The sequence below is a fragment of the Lissotriton vulgaris genome, chromosome 2_1 (assembly GCF_964263255.1).
Source record: "Lissotriton vulgaris chromosome 2_1, aLisVul1.2, whole genome shotgun sequence".
Taxonomy (NCBI): domain Eukaryota; kingdom Metazoa; phylum Chordata; class Amphibia; order Caudata; family Salamandridae; genus Lissotriton; species Lissotriton vulgaris.
In genome coordinates this window covers 954,605,050-954,623,077 of record NC_141687.1, presented here as the reverse complement: position 1 = coordinate 954,623,077, position 18,028 = coordinate 954,605,050, and the positions used below count along the sequence as shown (strand labels likewise).

The 18,028-nt window shown below is 52.0% G+C and overlaps 1 protein-coding gene across 2 annotated transcripts in view; it reads right to left on the bottom strand.

Moving 5' to 3' along the window:
• Positions 1-18,028, bottom strand: part of KIAA0319L (KIAA0319 like) — a 962,229-nt gene that overhangs the window by 243,568 nt on the left and 700,633 nt on the right. For both annotated transcript variants that reach the window (XM_086956507.1, XM_086956508.1), the window contains exons 11-12: positions 7,535-7,658; positions 6,577-6,709 (exon numbers count right to left, since the gene is read on the bottom strand). In XM_086956507.1, coding sequence (XP_086812633.1) covers positions 6,577-6,709; positions 7,535-7,658 — 257 coding nt within the window. The remainder of the gene's footprint in view (positions 1-6,576; positions 6,710-7,534; positions 7,659-18,028) is intronic.

The following is an 18,028-nucleotide window of genomic DNA, read 5'->3' as shown; positions in this document are numbered from 1 at the left end:
ACCCTTACTTGCCCTGATACTACTTAGGACCTCCTGTAAGGTGATATCTAGGTTAAGTACTGGCCAGGAACAACTTGTCGGCAACGTTACCATGTCGGGGTTAAAAATACCAGAGAAGTGCTGTACCCATGAGTCCTTACCCACGTTTGAGGTTAACACGGGAAGTTTGTCATCTTTTAAAAGGGGGCTATTTACTACTGCCCAAAAAAGGGTACAATTATTCGATACGGCCGCTAGATCCAATCGCTCCCAAGCTTCCTCACGTAATTCAGCTTTCCTTTGCTTGAGAGCTAAATTATAGTCGGATCTTAGCTTGGCTACAACTGTTTTATCTCTGGGTTTTACGGATAATGCATTTTTTAGTGTCTTCAGTGCCACAGTGCATGCATTGTTAAACCATCCCTTTGCTTTGTTATTAAAATGTCCAGCCAACCTAGTAAACCTACCACTAATAAAAACATTGATTTTCATAAAGTGAGGGATACAAGCCTCAAGGTTTGGTTTCTCATCAATAATTGATGTGATCTCATTTGAGCAGCATGAGACAATGCAATTCGAGGTTACTTCTGCTTTATCCCCTGCCCACCTTATTCTGAAACCATTTGATCTATGAACCTCAATGTTTGTAATAGGGCCACTATCTGGGATTGTACAGGCTTTCCAGAACCTAGTTTCAATAACAAGACAGTTGTGGTCACTGACCAAGTAATCGACAATCCTGACATCGGAGCTAAAATGAGCTAAATCGGAAGACATGCAAATAAAATCAATTACAGTGTTTGCCCCTCTCCCCACAAAGGTTGGCAAACTATCACCCTTCCCATCCTGCTCAATCTCTAAGATCTCCAAGTCATAATCTAATAGGAAGGAGTTCAGAGTTTCTCCGTATATATTGTGCTGGAAATGTGTAGCTGGCTCTCCAACACGGTTCAAAATGCCACACAACTTATGGTTAGAGAGAGGGCAAACAGAAATGTTAAAATCTCCAACACATATGTATTCAAAAACTGTATTAGAACTTTTCATCAATTGTTTGATTGCGTTGTCTAATTCTAAAATGACCGTGTATCTGCTAGCATCAAAAACATTATTATACATGTTAATCATCAAAGTGTTTTTGTCTGCCTCATCAACTAGCCACAGCAGTTGAGAATTGTTGCCCACAATGATGTGCTCCTTCACCCTGATTTGCATTTTCACAGAGATCAGGATTAGCAAACCACCTTTGGCCCTCCCTGAGGTAGTTGCCGTTGCTGGTAACTCATACGCTACAAAACCATCAAGACCCTTGAAATTTAGGCACCAGGTCTCTTGTAAACATAAGATGTCAAATGTTCTAATAAGTTCTAACCACCCTAGTACTTCTAGTTTTGAGACTAGTCCTGCGATATTCCAGCTAGCAATAGTGCAAGTTGTTGGTGACCCCTCTGGGGTATTGCAAGATGAACCCTCATTGTTAATCTGTATACTACCAGTAGTGTTTGGGAGCTGATGTAGAATTAATCCCACACCCACTTCAGCAAGCTCATGTCTGACCTCTTGTCAATCGCAGTTATTAAGTCCTGACAAGGCATCAAATCTATTATGTAATAACATACTTGGTACTAGGGGGGATGCCCAACGGTTATGCATATTCAGATTGTTATCCCAACCTAATGCTGGCGTTTTTGGTAGAGTAACATTTTGCTGTTCCCCATAAAAGAATTTTAGTGTTAGGGGTACTACCGTTCCTTTTCTTACTCTGAGGTGGGAGGATATGTGTTAGGACATTAGGGAGTACATCGGGGTGGGCAAATGTTACCGCCACACAGTCCCCTTTAAATCTTTTAGGGCGATTCCCTATCCAGGGGACACGTTTAGCTGCTTTAATATCTTGAGCCAGTTGCTGTGATCCACCAGGCGCTAACCTCATATTACCAGAGAGCCAGTGAAGGGCCTTACTACACAAAGAGCTGGATGACTCGGTTATACCATCATCCAGCAGAGGTACATTGGCTAACACCAGGACAACAGGTGAGGCTTCCTCTATAAACTGCAGTGGGTCTGTTCCGTGGACTAATGCTTGGGGTAGATTTTCTGTCAACGGACGCCCTTCTGCAGTTACTATGTTCTGATTAGTTTTTGGGGCCGGCATACGGACTAAATTAGTCGGCACTCCAGATAGCCCTTCCTCGGCCTGTATAACCCTTTCGGGAGTATCTCTTGTTGTTAGTAAAGTGTTAAGGCTACTTATTTCCTCCGTCAACTTTGTTTGCACCCCTCCAAGTCTCTTCACTTCCGCCTGTAATTTATCTAATTTAGAAATCAGAGGTTTTACAATATCAAAAAGTTTACCCTCCACAACCTCAAGCAGTTTAGTGAGCATATCATCATCTCCTCTATTTGATAAAATCCCTTCCCCTGCAGTCCTTTGTGGAACTCTAGAGGGACCTGGGGATAATATTCTTTTCCTTTTTACTCTTGGCCTTTGACCGCCTTGTTTGCGCTGGTTCTTCACACAGGCGCGCACAGGCCGTGGTGTGTTCTCAATCAGTGGCAGATCATCGTCCACAGGACCAGATACTGTTTCTGGATCGGAGTCATTAACAATATCAGAGTCTACATCCAGAGTAACAGGAGATGCTAGCGTGATCAGTGGCTGGTTGTCGGTCTCAATCATAAGTGATGTATTTGGTGAGACCCTATTATCCACCAGCACAAAGGGGCTATCCTCAGCTGACAGAGGTAAAGTAGGACTTGACCTACGCAAATCCGGTGACTGGCTTAGCCCAAGTGATTCCCTCCTTTGTTCGTTAATTTTTTTAACAGTTTGCACAACGTAGTTGTCCATGGTATTTGCGGGCAGAGCAGCAAGTTTCTTTTTAGTCGCCATTTATATATCACACGGTTCACAGACAAGACACAGCGACAGATTCTTACTTGTAAGCGAGTCTCTGTTGGGCCAGGGGGTGGGGCCCTGCTCCTGCCTCTTCCTGCCGATGAGGGCCGTAGAGGGCCCGCCCTTTGCCCGGGCTTCTCCCGGTCGCTCCCGCGCGCGACTCGCGGGGCGAGTGGGGGTGTCAGCGTTTATTCGTTGCCTCCGGCGCTCACTGCGCGTCACGGGCGCGCCGGCCGCCGAGGAATGCTGGGAAGTGTGGTCCGGTTTGCGTGGGACGCCTCCCCGCTCCGCTGCTCTCGGCCGTTCCCCTCACGGCAATGCCCGATGGCTGAAAGCGTCAGGTAAGTGAGCCTGTTGTTCCCCCACTGGGCTCCCGGGGGGTCAGCGTTTATTCGTTGCCTCCGGCGCTCACTGCGCGTCACGGGCGCGCCGGCCGCCGAGGAATGCTGGGAAGTGTGGTCCGGTTTGCGTGGGACGCCTCCCCGCTCCGCTGCTCTCGGCCGTTCCCCTCACGGCAATGCCCGATGGCTGAAAGCGTCAGGTAAGTGAGCCTGTTGTTCCCCCACTGGGCTCCCGGGGGGTCAGCGTTTATTCGTTGCCTCCGGCGCTCACTGCGCGTCACGGGCGCGCCGGCCGCCGAGGAATGCTGGGAAGTGTGGTCCGGTTTGCGTGGGACGCCTCCCCGCTCCGCTGCTCTCGGCCGTTCCCCTCACGGCAATGCCCGATGGCTGAAAGCGTCAGGTAAGTGAGCCTGTTGTTCCCCCACTGGGCTCCCGGGGGGTCAGCGTTTATTCGTTGCCTCCGGCGCTCACTGCGCGTCACGGGCGCGCCGGCCGCCGAGGAATGCTGGGAAGTGTGGTCCGGTTTGCGTGGGACGCCTCCCCGCTCCGCTGCTCTCGGCCGTTCCCCTCACGGCAATGCCCGATGGCTGAAAGCGTCAGGTAAGTGAGCCTGTTGTTCCCCCACTGGGCTCCCGGGGGGTCAGCGTTTATTCGTTGCCTCCGGCGCTCACTGCGCGTCACGGGCGCGCCGGCCGCCGAGGAATGCTGGGAAGTGTGTTCCGGTTTGCGTGGGACGCCTCCCCGCTCCGCTGCTCTCGGCCGTTCCCCTCACGGCAATGCCCGATGGCTGAAAGCGTCAGGTAAGTGAGCCTGTTGTTCCCCCACTGGGCTCCCGGGGGGTCAGCGTTTATTCGTTGCCTCCGGCGCTCACTGCGCGTCACGGGCGCGCCGGCCGCCGAGGAATGCTGGGAAGTGTGGTCCGGTTTGCGTGGGACGCCTCCCCGCTCCGCTGCTCTCGGCCGTTCCCCTCACGGCAATGCCCGATGGCTGAAAGCGTCAGGTAAGTGAGCCTGTTGTTCCCCCACTGGGCTCCCGGGGGGTCAGCGTTTATTCGTTGCCTCCGGCGCTCACTGCGCGTCACGGGCGCGCCGGCCGCCGAGGAATGCTGGGAAGTGTGGTCCGGTTTGCGTGGGACGCCTCCCCGCTCCGCTGCTCTCGGCCGTTCCCCTCACGGCAATGCCCGATGGCTGAAAGCGTCAGGTAAGTGAGCCTGTTGTTCCCCCACTGGGCTCCCGGGGGGTCAGCGTTTATTCGTTGCCTCCGGCGCTCACTGCGCGTCACGGGCGCGCCGGCCGCCGAGGAATGCTGGGAAGTGTGGTCCGGTTTGCGTGGGACGCCTCCCCGCTCCGCTGCTCTCGGCCGTTCCCCTCACGGCAATGCCCGATGGCTGAAAGCGTCAGGTAAGTGAGCCTGTTGTTCCCCCACTGGGCTCCCGGGGGGTCAGCGTTTATTCGTTGCCTCCGGCGCTCACTGCGCGTCACGGGCGCGCCGGCCGCCGAGGAATGCTGGGAAGTGTGGTCCGGTTTGCGTGGGACGCCTCCCCGCTCCGCTGCTCTCGGCCGTTCCCCTCACGGCAATGCCCGATGGCTGAAAGCGTCAGGTAAGTGAGCCTGTTGTTCCCCCACTGGGCTCCCGGGGGGTCAGCGTTTATTCGTTGCCTCCGGCGCTCACTGCGCGTCACGGGCGCGCCGGCCGCCGAGGAATGCTGGGAAGTGTGGTCCGGTTTGCGTGGGACGCCTCCCCGCTCCGCTGCTCTCGGCCGTTCCCCTCACGGCAATGCCCGATGGCTGAAAGCGTCAGGTAAGTGAGCCTGTTGTTTCAAGGTCAGACAGCGAATGCACAAAGGAAACGTAGTATGAATAGACATACTTTTGTCATAATGGTTTATACTAAGTATGTCTTGAACAGTCAAACTAGTTCAAACTGGTTATGTCTGGAACTAGGTGGAAAGTCCCCAATGTAGGTGATGGTCAACCCTCTAAAAACCCCATGGAGTGACTGCCGATTTTCACCCCAAAGGTCTTGCCAGACTGCCGTACTGCTGCAGCATCCATTCCTATGTTGAGAGCGGACACCAAGCCAGTACTGAGATGAGAGAAGCTGATGGGTGTTTTATTTCAAGGGAAAACTCGCTCACAGGATGAAGCTTGATAACAGCTTATCTGGTGTGAACAGGTATGGAGTGCACTGAATTCCGAAAAACTCTAGATGCAAATTAGTTACTCCATGCTCTCCTAACGTAGCACATAGAATTAGTCTTTAGGGTGCTAGGTCGCCTAGGACATTCCACCTAGGTTAGAAATGTTCATATTATGCGCACAGTGACATGCAATGTTTTTATTATATTTTGTGTGGTTTTTACTCATGTACTAAGCAACTAAATTAGACTTTTGAAATAAGCACTTTTAAATAAGTAGTGTTTTTCTTTGTGCATTACTTGTGTGCAATATTCTAAAGAAGGAAATTGGGTTTAAATGTCCACTGCATCTCTGACCCCTTTATGGGACAGTTGGTAACCTGAAAGAATTTACACTACACTGACAAGTGGGTTGTGTGGGGTTATAGTAACATGGACTTTCATGCTCAAGCGTTGGTGTGCTGAACCAAGTTCAGGCACCTGTGGGCGGGAAAGTCAAACCTTGTACAACTGGGCCAGAGCCCTAGTTTACGCATCACCTACTGACAGCCAATGAAGTGAATGTCTGGTGGAGGTAACATGATACCTCAGTCCAAGGCCCCAGGAAAAAACAGCTTACCCAATCCATAGCCCCCCTGAAGCAGGAAATGTCTGACATTAGAAATCCCAAGAAGTTGGCCATACCAAGAGAACATCCAGGATTCACATGCAAATGGAGGACATAGCATATGGCATCAGTGATGAGACTTGGGGTCTTCCAGTGGCATGAGTAGAGCTTACCACATAGTTAAATTGGATTTGCATTAATTAAGCATCACCCAGGCTGTTGACTTTGATCATAATGATGGGCGAGTGGTCCGAAAATATATGGGAGAGTTTGCATGCAATGTAAATGTACTTCCAATGTAGAAGTCGGTTGTAATAGCACTCCTGATGTAGAAACCACAATATATTGACTCCTGCTGGAATGGTCAACTGACAATGCAATATGAGTGAACATGGCTCCCAAGTACAGTTAGTACTGGTGAGATATTAGCTCAGGTCTGTAAGCAGCACTCAGTTAGGTAGCAGTGCTGGGATGCTGGTCGTTATGCAGCAGAACCCAGATCACTGTTTGTGCCTGTGAGTGTGCGGGTGACCGAGCTGCAGTAATGAGGAGCCAGCAGTGCAATGCTGGAGAAGTGGAAACTTTAAGTTGCCCTGATTATCTCTGTACATACTGTGTTTTTTCCCAGAGGTATGATGCAATTTTCTGGTCGTCAGTGCTCTTGCTGCCATCAAGTGTCGTGCTGTCTACAGGAAGGGTCAGCTCCTTGTCTGGGCCAGCATCTGCCTGGGGAGGTTTGTTGTTCTCTAAAGGAAACCAGTATGACATGTTAGGACAAAGATGTTCTTTACACATAAACCTCATATTGCCTTGTGGGAAATTGTTCCCTCCCTCTTGCCCAGTCACTTCATTGATTCCCAATGCGGGCAGGATATTACCACAATAAGAGGCTTCCTGAAACATGTAACTGGGGCATGTAGGCGAATCTGAAAATCAAACGTGCCAAAGGGAAAACAAAATATTGTGTGTTTTTAAGTTTAGTAGAAAGCAATATGCAGTTGACAGTCAGATGGAAACTCTACAAAAGCAGTGCATTACTGGTGCTGTAGCATGATCCCCAGTCTCCTTACTGCCCTTCCTACAAGCACCAGGTACTAGTCATGCATTGATCCCAATAAGATGCAGTAGACTAGAAGGGGATTAAGATTCCTACCTGGCAATTGTGATTTGCCAGTAAGTGCAACCCTTCTAGACTCAGAATTTGTGAATGTTCTCCACAGTCTTGCAAAGAACAGTCACAGTATGAAAATCCAAGAAAGAACACATCCTAGAAAAACCTTCCATCATAACCAGCTAGATTGGTCACTTGAGAAACGCTTGCCAGGTTGCATAGTCACCTTCGCAAGAACCTACATGCTATAGCAGATGCTGCTGGTGGACAATTCTTGTAGTAACTGGTTTTACCAGTTAACACACACTCACCTACAAACAATCTGACCTACATGTGTTCAGAAACAACTTAAAAATTAACACTTCAACATCAAAAAGCGGTCAAGACCCCCACCAGGGATAAAGCACTTATTTGCATTTGTGTAAGTTTAGTTGTATGTGTGCTCTTAACAAATCATTACCTGGTTGCACTATCACTGTCACCTCTGTTGTTGCTTGGTTTCCTGCAGAGTCTGTCACCGTTAACTGGAAAGTGTAATCCCCTTCTTGCATCGCTGACAGCTGCAATGTCGAAGTTCGAACACCCTAAATGGAATGGTTTTTAAACCCCAAAAAAAAAAAGAGTGGGTCTGTGATTTCAAATACATACAGTCTAACTTCTTCATCGAGGCCAATAAGATGTACTTTATAATGTGTAAACTCTAAGGCCAAACATGAAACAACAGGAATAAACAGACTTATAGTAACTGTTACTGAAGTACGAGTTACTTACCTTCGGTAACGATGTATCCGGTAGAGACGATTCTAGCCGCAGATTCCTTCACGTAGAATTACTCCCAGGCTCAGACTGGATCCGGAAACTTTTTTGCCACAGCATCCCTGTGCGCCGGGGGCGGAACGACATCACACAACTCCGCCCAGGCGTCGTCCGCACATGTGACGTCAGCGAGGTCACATAAGGCCCGCCCCGGCGCGTCTACGTCAGTTTTGTTCGGAGAGCTTTTCCGCACCACAACGCGGAACCACCAGATAAAAAACTGTGGAAGCCTGGGAACAGTGTGCGAAAAGCAGAAAAGTTGGAAAGAAACGTTGACTAACAACACCACCACAGTAGTGTCACACCGCAGAACCCAAGGCAGGGAAGAAGAAGAAGAAGAAGAGCAGAGCCCTGCGCAACCACCCTGCTAGCACATAGACAGCCTCCCATCTCTGTGCCCCGGAGTCAAGGAATGTACGCAAGTCATGGTACATGGAAACCGACCACCCCCATCCTGAGCAAGGGAGGGGACCAGTTCCAACACAGACATGGACAACAACCTCCAAGCCACCCCAACATAAAGGGCAACCACCCACAAGGGCAAGACATGACCAGATGGCCCTTAATCAGGGAATAGCAAGGGGAGGGAGGGGATGGAGGACAGGGATAGAAAGCAATCCCCCAAACCTAGAGTAGCCAGAGCAGCAGGGCACCAAAACATTGGGACCCTATCCTCCAAGAACCAAGGAGGAATGAACTGGCCCCAGACGGAGCCACCCTTCAAGAACAAAGAAGGCACTCACAGGAGTTACAGCCCCCCACGGGAGGCGAGTACCAAAGACCACCCTAAGGGTCCCCGCAGTATAGGGGAGGAAGGGCGGGCCGTGAAGGAATCTGCGGCTAGAATCGTCTCTACCAGATACATCGTTACCGAAGGTAAGTAACTCGTACATCTGATAGAGACTACTAGCCGCAGATTCCTTCATGTAGAATAGATACTCTGGCAATACCCCCTGGGAAGGAGGGTCTGCCAAAGGACTCCACCAATACAGAACAGAGGGCCAGCAAGGTACCAGATCTGTGGACCAGGCAGAACCTCATCCCTGCCAGGCAAGGGGAAGCCCCTCCCCCCAGCAGGCCCCCTCCGACCCCAAAAGGATGAAGGAGGAAGAAGAAGAAGAATGCAGAAGAAGAACCAAGGGTAAGGTCGGAGAGACAAAGCACCCCGCCGCCCCACAAGGCAACACAGCTTCCGCCCAGTGCCAAGACAGGAAGGGAGGACGAAGAAGAATAAGCCTAGAAGACCCAAGGAGGCAAGGGAAAGAAGGCGAACCCCACTCCAGGTGGGGAACGACCTGCCAGTCCGAATAGCGCTGACAGGCAGAAGCCACAAGAAGAACAGCCCGAGGTCCCAGGAAGCCCGGGTAGGCGGCTCCTGGTGAGGGAGAACGTATGATCACCCCAGACCGGAAGGCTGGAGCAGGAAGAGGAGGAGATGCCCGGGCACACCACTACGAGTGGCAGCACGCATGACCTCAGGGAGCAAAGCAACCTACACAAACGCCATGAAGAACAGGCACCCGCTAAGAAGGCCCAGAATCAACCCGACTCAGGAGTCACTGAGGAGGGGACGGAGGAGGAGAAGAGTAATACAGGCTGCCATCAAACGGAAGGTCAATGAGTCGCTCCCGAATATAAAAGGAAGCCAAGCATGGCGACGGAGAGCGCCCAAGGAAACCATGGCCCGGCCCAGCAACTCCGAGATGTCCAGAGCGGAGCGGAGAATAAACACCGCAAGCTCCCGGCCATCCAACGCATGATGCCTTAAATCCACCTGACTACCCCTCCTGGGACGCTGCGGATCAGAGAGACTCAGCCGAGTCCCACAAACAGGAGGAGGCCTGAGCCACACACAAGGTGTTCTGGGCCCGCAGGGCAGCACAGGTCGAGGCAAACATGTTGCGCCCCCAAGAGTCCAGCCAGCGGGCTTCTCGGGATGGCAGAATCAACAGCAGCGGCAGGGAGGGAAAAGCAGTCCGCAGAAGAGGACTGGAGGCAGAGGGGTGGAGGGAAAGGCACGCCAGGCCACGCGGCGCCGGGTGGTGCCGATGCAGAAGATGCTGAGGCACCGGGTCCCCTGAGGCAGGACACCTCCAAGCCTCAGTCAAGGAAGAAAGGAGGGAACGTTCAAAGGGAAGCAAGATTTCCCTCCCACCAGAGCCCTGGTGGAGAGCCTCCAACAGAAGGTTCGCCGGAAAGTGAGTCACCGGGTCACCCATACGCAGGATGCCCACAGCGGACACTGCGTGAGCGAAGGCCACACCCGCCTCCGTAGGTCCCCGCGGTTGGGAAAGCAGCTCCTCCGTGGGCGACGGCTGCAAAATAAGGTGGCCGTCCCAGATGCCAAGCGGAATGGAAGTCAGAAGGAGCCGAAGAATGAGGGACCTGCCGCTCTTCCAATGAACACCTCTGCCTCGGGAAGGGCGCAGAGCTGCCCTTTGACGCTGGTGAGAAAGACACCACACGGCGACCAGTCTCTGGGGAGGACAACACCAATATACAGCCTGCCTCCGGAGACGGAGTGTCCGAAAACGAATCCCCGGTACGACCCCTATGTGGAGCCATAGAGTCCGCCGCCTGAGGCAGGTTGTCGGCACCATCTGGCGTCGCCAGTCAAGGGTCCTCCAAGTCACCCAGACAGTAGACCAGAGTGGAGCTGGAGTCGGCCCGACCCCCGCCGAGGTAGCCACTTGCGTGGGGGGAACAAGATGGGTGACACGAAGCCCTCCGCCAGCTGCGGCCCAGAACGAGGGGGAGATCGCTCAGCAACCCACGTGGCGGTGCCAGGGAAGATCCAACCTCCGACTCGCCCTCCGTCGAGGCAGCCGCCTGTAGGGAGGGACGAGAGGGGTCCGCAGAGGGACAAGGGGTCCTCACCCTGCTTCGACACGGAGCGGGACGAGTAGGGTCCACCGACCCCTGTGGTTCCGCGCGGTCCGGCCAGCGGCGCGCCGTAACCTCGGCCTTAGACAGGACCACCTTGTCAAAGGACCGAGAGGCTTGGGAATGCGACCCGAGCCCCGGCGACACCACAGGGACTCCCGCAGGAGTTTGTGGCGAGGCAGAAACGCCGTGGCCTAAGGAGGTGCCCCGGAGGAGCCGTACCCAAATAGCACCACATGCTCCAAGCCTGGATCCGAACCAGGCGGCGCCGCGGAGGGCCTGCGCAAGGCGAGGGGTCCGCCGACGCCCCAGGAGGGAAAGGAGGAGGAGACGCCAGCGAGGCCTGCAAAGCCGCCGCATATGTCTCCATTTGGACTCGCGACGCCCCAACACCGGGAAACGGTGGATTGGATGACACGCGGGGCTGCATCACCCGCAGAGAGTCCACGCCTCCGGCAGGCCAGAAACCAGCCCCGGGGACAAACTGCGACACTTACCCACCGGGGAGTGACGTTCAAGTGACATCCGAGAAGGGTGAGGACGACTACCACAGCTGAAACTGAAGCCGTCCGCCGAAGCAGACCGAGGGGAGGACGTCGACCAGGAGAGACACGTTAAGAGGAGTTTCATGCGGCGCTCCCGCCGTGGCTTCGGCTTCAACTGTTGACAGGCCTCAAAGTTGTTGGTGCCGTGATCCTCCCCCAGACACCACATACAAATGAGGTGCGGGTCCGTCGTCGACATAAGACGCCTACAAAATGTACAAGTTTTGAAGCCCGAAGGCATTCGCACACTGTTCCACCAAAAGAAACAGAGAAAAACGGGGCCCGAAACAGGCCCGTAGCAAGGACCGGATCCACGTTGCACACGGAAAAAAACTGACGGAGGCGCGCCAGGCGGGTCTTATGTGATCTCGCTGACATCACGTGCGCGGACGACGCCTGGGCGGAGCCACTTGAGGTCATCCCGCCCACCCCCTGCACGCAGGGATGCTGTGGCAAAAAAGTTTCCAGGTCCAGTCTCACGCCTGGGAGTAATTCTACGTGAAGGAATCTGCGGCTAGTAGTCTATCAGATGACACAATTCCCCAAGTACTAGAAAGTTCTTGGTTTATTTTTGACATTAGAATCAATTGGCCTTCCACTCAATTTAATAAATATGGACAACTTTGAAGGAAAATGTTATTTACCCTGTAAGCTTCTGTGGCATTTAGTGCTGTAGGATTCACATAATGTGTATACTCTATCCATCTAGTGTTAGGCCCGGGTGTGCAAGTTGTATTTCTTCAAAGAAGTCTTTCTGGTCATGAGGTCCTCTTTGATATTAGAAAACACTGCACATGCCACCTGCCTCCGTGGAGGATTCATGTGAATCTGCAGGGCTACATGCCATGAACAGATGATTACTGTGAGAAGGTGGCCTGATATGCAGTGCTCACTATTCTAGTGAACACTATGTATCAGTCCAGCAACCCTTATTGATGATTGGTCGTAAGTCAACCTTATAGACCAGCTATCCTAGTAGCGTGGATACGAGCAGTCTAAGGCTAAAGACTCGAGAGGGCGCGTTAAGCCAGCCGTTTACCACACATATACCCCTTGAATACCAAGTGAAAGGACACCACACAAGTGTTATGAAAATAAACAGTTATTTATTTAAAGATCACAACAGCCCTGTACTCTTTATGAGGACAGGGTACTAAGCACAAACCAAAACTCTTACAAAAATACTTAAGTTAGCACAGTATATACAAATGCCCGAGGGGCACGGAAAACCATATACTCTGAAAGTGGAATGCGAAATTCCTAGCAGGTAAGTACAATACTAATAGCTTTTGGAATCGCTAGGACTTGACTAGGGAATCGTTAGATTACGTCTAGGAGGCCTAGGGGACTCGGGTGCAGTGTGTGCACTCTCACGCGAGATGCGGAACAAAAGTCTATGGTAGCTAGGAAATAGAAAGTTAGTGTTCTCGGGTGAACCCGACCTGGTAGGGAGAAAACGAAAGTAGATTCTGACCCTTGGATAGTGAGGCTATGCTGGGGCACCGAAATGCCGAAGTTACCTAGCCCAGGGGCTGCAGCTGCATAGGTCTGAAAAGACGTCGGGAATCCTCGTAGACGGACCAGGAGCCGGAAGAAAAGATGCTGGCCGGTGACCAGTGAAGAAAGTTCAGTCGGATCCAAGCCTGGATCTTGAAGATAGATGACACCTGAAAGCAGAGGGGACCAAGTTCGAGACTACTAGCCAGTAGTCAGTGGGCACCAGGAGGGCACCGGATGGTAGCCACCTCGACAAGGTGAGTGGGTGACGCTTGACTCGAAGATCTCACGGACCAGGAGGCGTTGTCGGCGACCAGGATGGAGGATCGAGCTGTCCCACGAAGATAGAAGCTGTCGGCGTCGCTGGACCCAGGATTGGGCAACAAAGCCTTGGCAAATTCAAGCCCACGCGGTGGACCTAAAATGGCGTCTGGAGTGGACCAGGAGGGTCCGGGGTGCCTCTCTTGAAGAAGGAAGCAAGGGCCAGCCTGGAGCAACCAGACCAGCAGTCGTGAAGTCGTTGGGCGTCGTTCAGAAGGCCACAAGCCAGCCGGCTAGTAGCCAAACAACGCGGTGCACAGCAAACAGCAGAAGGGCCCCACGCAGATCGTGGAGATGCAGGGGGGCTGATCTTGGGTGCTGGAGCTGCGCAGGGTCGGGGCTTCTCGGACCCCAAAGCACTCACCAGTGGAGGACACGGCGGGCTTGCAGTAAAGATGTCGTGCAGTCTTGGCGATCGTCGGTCCCTTGAGGTCTCGTCGCACTCACGGTTCTCAGCTTGGCTGTAGAGGTGAGTAGAGGTCAGAGGTGCCAGGGAAGCCGGGTCTCGTCGAGCTGGGTCGTCGGATTCGTGATGAAGGACTTGCAGCAGACCGCAGTGTTCTTTAGGATGGTGCCTGCGGATGCAGGGTGACTACTCCTTAGCCACAAGGGAGAATCTTGGAGAAGAAATCGTGAAGTCCTTTCGAAGAAAGTGGTATCTTGATTCCAAAGATGATCTAATTTTAACAGGGGGCCCGCTCCTATCTTTATACTAAAAAAGGGGGCTGACCCGGTGACTAGGTCCTGCCTATGGGTGGGACTAGGTGGGGGGTGGTTACACCCCTCAGCCATGCCGGACTTCCCCAGGCCAGGGGCTGGTGTGCCCCTGGAACTGGTTCAGACCGGCCTATGCGTAGTGAGCACCGGGGTGCCACTCAGCAGTCACCTTCCTGTAAAGCCCTGCCTACCCAGGATACACAAAACCATGTCTGGGACGGTGCTAGCACCGCCCCTGACAGGAAACCCTTTGTCCAGGCTCCCCTCGCTGGAAGGACTCCCAGCTGCAGGGGGTCAGACTCGTGTCTGTGGTGGCAGCATCCATTTTGTGGAGCTGAGGCTTCAGTTAACTTTAACCGGGATTCACAGTTACATACATGTCGTGTCCCTCTAGAAGGGTGGAATGCTAACCCCGTCGCCAGAATTGGCGAGGGGTTAGTATTCCAATTCGTATGACACCTTACTCGACATGTTTTGATAAAGCAATACCAAAGATAGCATTTAACCGCGAGGATTATAATGCACTTAAGAGTATATGGTATGCGATATCATGGAACAGCTATTAGGACTTGATTCCGTAAGCTGCAGACAGGCTCAGCTCATGCCAGAGCACCATCTCACATGATTCCAAGCACTCTGCCTTCAGGATTGTCAAGGCCTGCCATAGGAGTGACTGATAGGAATCTGTGTGTCCATTTTAGGGTTAGGTATAGGTATACTACACCTACAGCAAAGGGTGATTACACGACTTTGCCCCAGCTGTCATGCAGCCAGTTGTGTCAAATTTAGGAGGCCAGCCAGGGGTGGCATAATACATGCTGCAGCCCCTGGCAGCCCTGGGTACACCCATGCCCTGAGTTACAGGGTCTGATAGGGTGGCCCAGTACCAATTGGAAATGTACCTAGGGTACATGGAATCCATTTTAAAGAGAGAGCAGTAGGCCTGGGGTCCTGATTGGCAGGGTCCCAGGTCGACTATGTCCAAAACCAGCTAAAACACAGGGCAAAAAGTTGGGGGCAACCATAGTCAGGATGTACCTTCCTACACAACCCCCCCCCAAACGAAAGGAGATAAGGCTATCCTTGTCCAGGTAAGCCTCTATTACCTAAGTGGCCATATAAGGAAGTACCAGCTCTGGCTTGGTTTCCCCCTGTGTCATGGTCCACTAGGCAACCCCTCACCCTAAGGGTATCTGAGGGTCTCCACCATAGGGAATCTCTGTCTCTGGTGTGTCTTGGGAAAGAAGAAGGCTGATGCTGGGATGGAGTGCTGAAGTGAGGCTCCTCTACCTTTGGGCTCAACTTCCTCCAATCACCACTCACCATGTGTGCCTTTCTTTCTTTAGCTGAGATGCACTGAGCTCTCAGGGTCAGCCTCTGGCTACCTAAAGCTGGAGGCTGAGTCCCTCTGTTTGGCTTACTGGAGGGACAGGACAGGTCTGGGGTTTTTAGGCCCCATGTTTGGCTGTGCCCAACAGTGTCCAGCTGTGGGAGTTCCCTAACTACTTTTAAGGGGGATCCCTCAGGAGTCTGTTCTATTTTCACTTGGCTAGGTCTACCAGCTTCAGTGATCCTAATCTGCTGATTAGGGGGTTCTTTTGGACAGGGGGCCCTTTGGGGTCCACCACTGGCCTCCCTGGTCTCTTCAGCCCTGGGCTGACTGAGGCAGGGTAGAGAGGTGCAGGTTACCTGCTCCAGACTGGGTCCCACCTGGGAAGGGTCCACTGCCATCAGGGGCTTTGCCAGGCTAGGCCTGACTACCTCTGGGGCAGTTCCTTCAACAGGGGTAGAGTCAGTTCCCTGAGGAGGCTGGCTCTCACCTAGTGTCTGGGAGGGGGAAGACTTTTCTTCCTCCTCAATGCTCTCTGTTTGAGTGGAGTGATCCATTGTTTCAGGCTTCACAACCTCACTATCTGTCTGAGTAGAGGCTGAGACCATTTCAACCTTGCCAACCTTTTCAGGGAGGAATGGTGCTTGGACTGGGGCTGTAGCTGTTACTGCCCCACTAACCTGTCTGGATAGGCCTATCATTCTGGAGTGAGTTTCTTGCTCCACTTCAGCCCATGCTGAGAGTTCCAGGTCATTCCCCAGTAAGCAATCTACAGGTAGGTTATCTGTCACTGCCACTCTCATGGGCCCTGTGACATTACCCCAGCTGAGCTTGATTACTGCCATGGGATGCCTTCTCTTCACTCCATGAATGTCTGTCACCTGATAAGTAAAACCAGGGGTCAGTTGAGCAGAGGGGACCAGATGGTCACTCACCATGGTGAGGCTGGCCCCTGTGTCTCTGAATGCCTCAACTTTCTGACCATTCACTAAAACTTCTTGTCTATACTTGCCCAAAATGTGGGGTCCAGTAGTGAAGTTGGCAAACCCCATGCCAGTCTCACAGACAAGAGTGTGGTCAGGGAACCTGGCTAAGCCATAGTCCTCCTGTTGGCCCAGAGTAATGCCCACCACATTCTTGGGGGCACTCCCACCACCTGGGGGATTACCACTAGTGGTAACAGGAGGTTTAGGAGTATTACCTGGGGGTGTATTTCCCTTATTACCATTTTTAGGGCAACTGGCATCACTTTTGTAATGACCCACCTGTTTACAGGTATGGCAATAAGGTTTCTTCTGTTCTGAAGGAGTGTTCTGGGACCCACCACCCTTGTTGGAATTTTGGGGCCCTTGGGAAGTCTTCTCTGTGGATTTATCCCCACCCTTCTCTTGAGGCTTGGTTGATTCCTTTTTCTGGTCACCACCCTGGTTTTTAGGCCTAACCCTGGTTCTGACCCATTTGTCTGCCCTCTTACCCAATTCCTGTGGAGAGGTCAACTCAGAGTCTACCAGGTGCTGATGTAATAGCTGGTTCTGACAATTATTTAAGATTTGCTCCCTCATAATTAGATTATACAATCCTTTAAAATCAGTAACCTTACTACCCAGTAGCCAGCCTTCAAAAGCCTTAGTGGCACAATCAACAAAGTCAGTCCAATCTTGAGACTGAGTTTTCTGGGTGTCTCTGAACAGCATCCTGTATTGTTCAGTGGTTAAACCAAACCCATCAACCAGTACATTTTTCAAGACTTGGTAATTGTTAGCATCCTCCACCCTTGTGGTGAGGAGCTTATCTCTACCTTTACCATCAAAGGAGAGCCACAAGATAGCTGCCCACTTACTTTGGGGAACACCCTGCACAGTGCAGGCTCTCTCCAAAGCAGTAATCCATTTGTGGATGTCATCCCCTTCTTTAAAGGGGGGCACTATCTTATTCAGGTGCTTTGTATCAAAACTCCTTTCCCTATTGCTAGGTTTATTGCTGCCACCAGTGGGAACTAGCCCACATAATTCTTGCTCTCTAGCAAGGGCAAGTCTCTCTTTGGCCAGGGCAAGTTCTTCCCTTTCAATCCTCAGTTTGACTGCCCTTTCTTCAGCTTCATACACTCTCCTCTTAGGGGAAGACATTCCTCTGTGAGAAGAGTTGAGAGAGCCATTGGTTCGAAAGGATCTGTTAGAGCCTCTGGATAGAGACCTAACTCGTCCATTCCCAATGTTAAGCTGACCTGAGAGTGGGCCCAGGAGTCCCCCAGTACCAAGCTCATGTCTGCTTAAGTTGGACCTGCTTAGTCTACTGACTTCTAGCTGTCCCTTATCTGCCTCATCCCCAGACAACTCATCCTCCTCCTCAGCATCATCTGCCTCATGGAGGGGATGGATATCAAAGGGACCCTGTAAGGAGGGCATACTTCCTTCTGGATTAGAAGGGTCTGGGTTACCAGCCCTACTGGCATCATAAGCCTCTAGGAGACCAATCAGAAAGGAAGTGGTGGGGTTAGACCCCTGTTTTAGTTTCCTGAGAGTACACACTTGTCTCATCTCATGGAAGCTAAGAGCAGTATATTTTGAAGGGATGACCTGTGGAGGGTCAACTGACACAAGGGGAGACTCAGTGTTTCCTCCTGTGACCGACATACTGCTTCTAGTGTGGTGTAAGTGATGCGCCTACCTACACTATGTGTTACCTACTGGTCCCTTGCTAGAGTTGCAGCCAAGGTGTGCTAAGCCTTGAGGAGCTACAACAGCTGGTTCAGTAGAACTCAGAGTATTCTAAGCTTTAGTTATATGTACCTAACAGTACTTATGTGATCTTTCAACAAGATATTCTTAGGATACGTGTGGTAAAA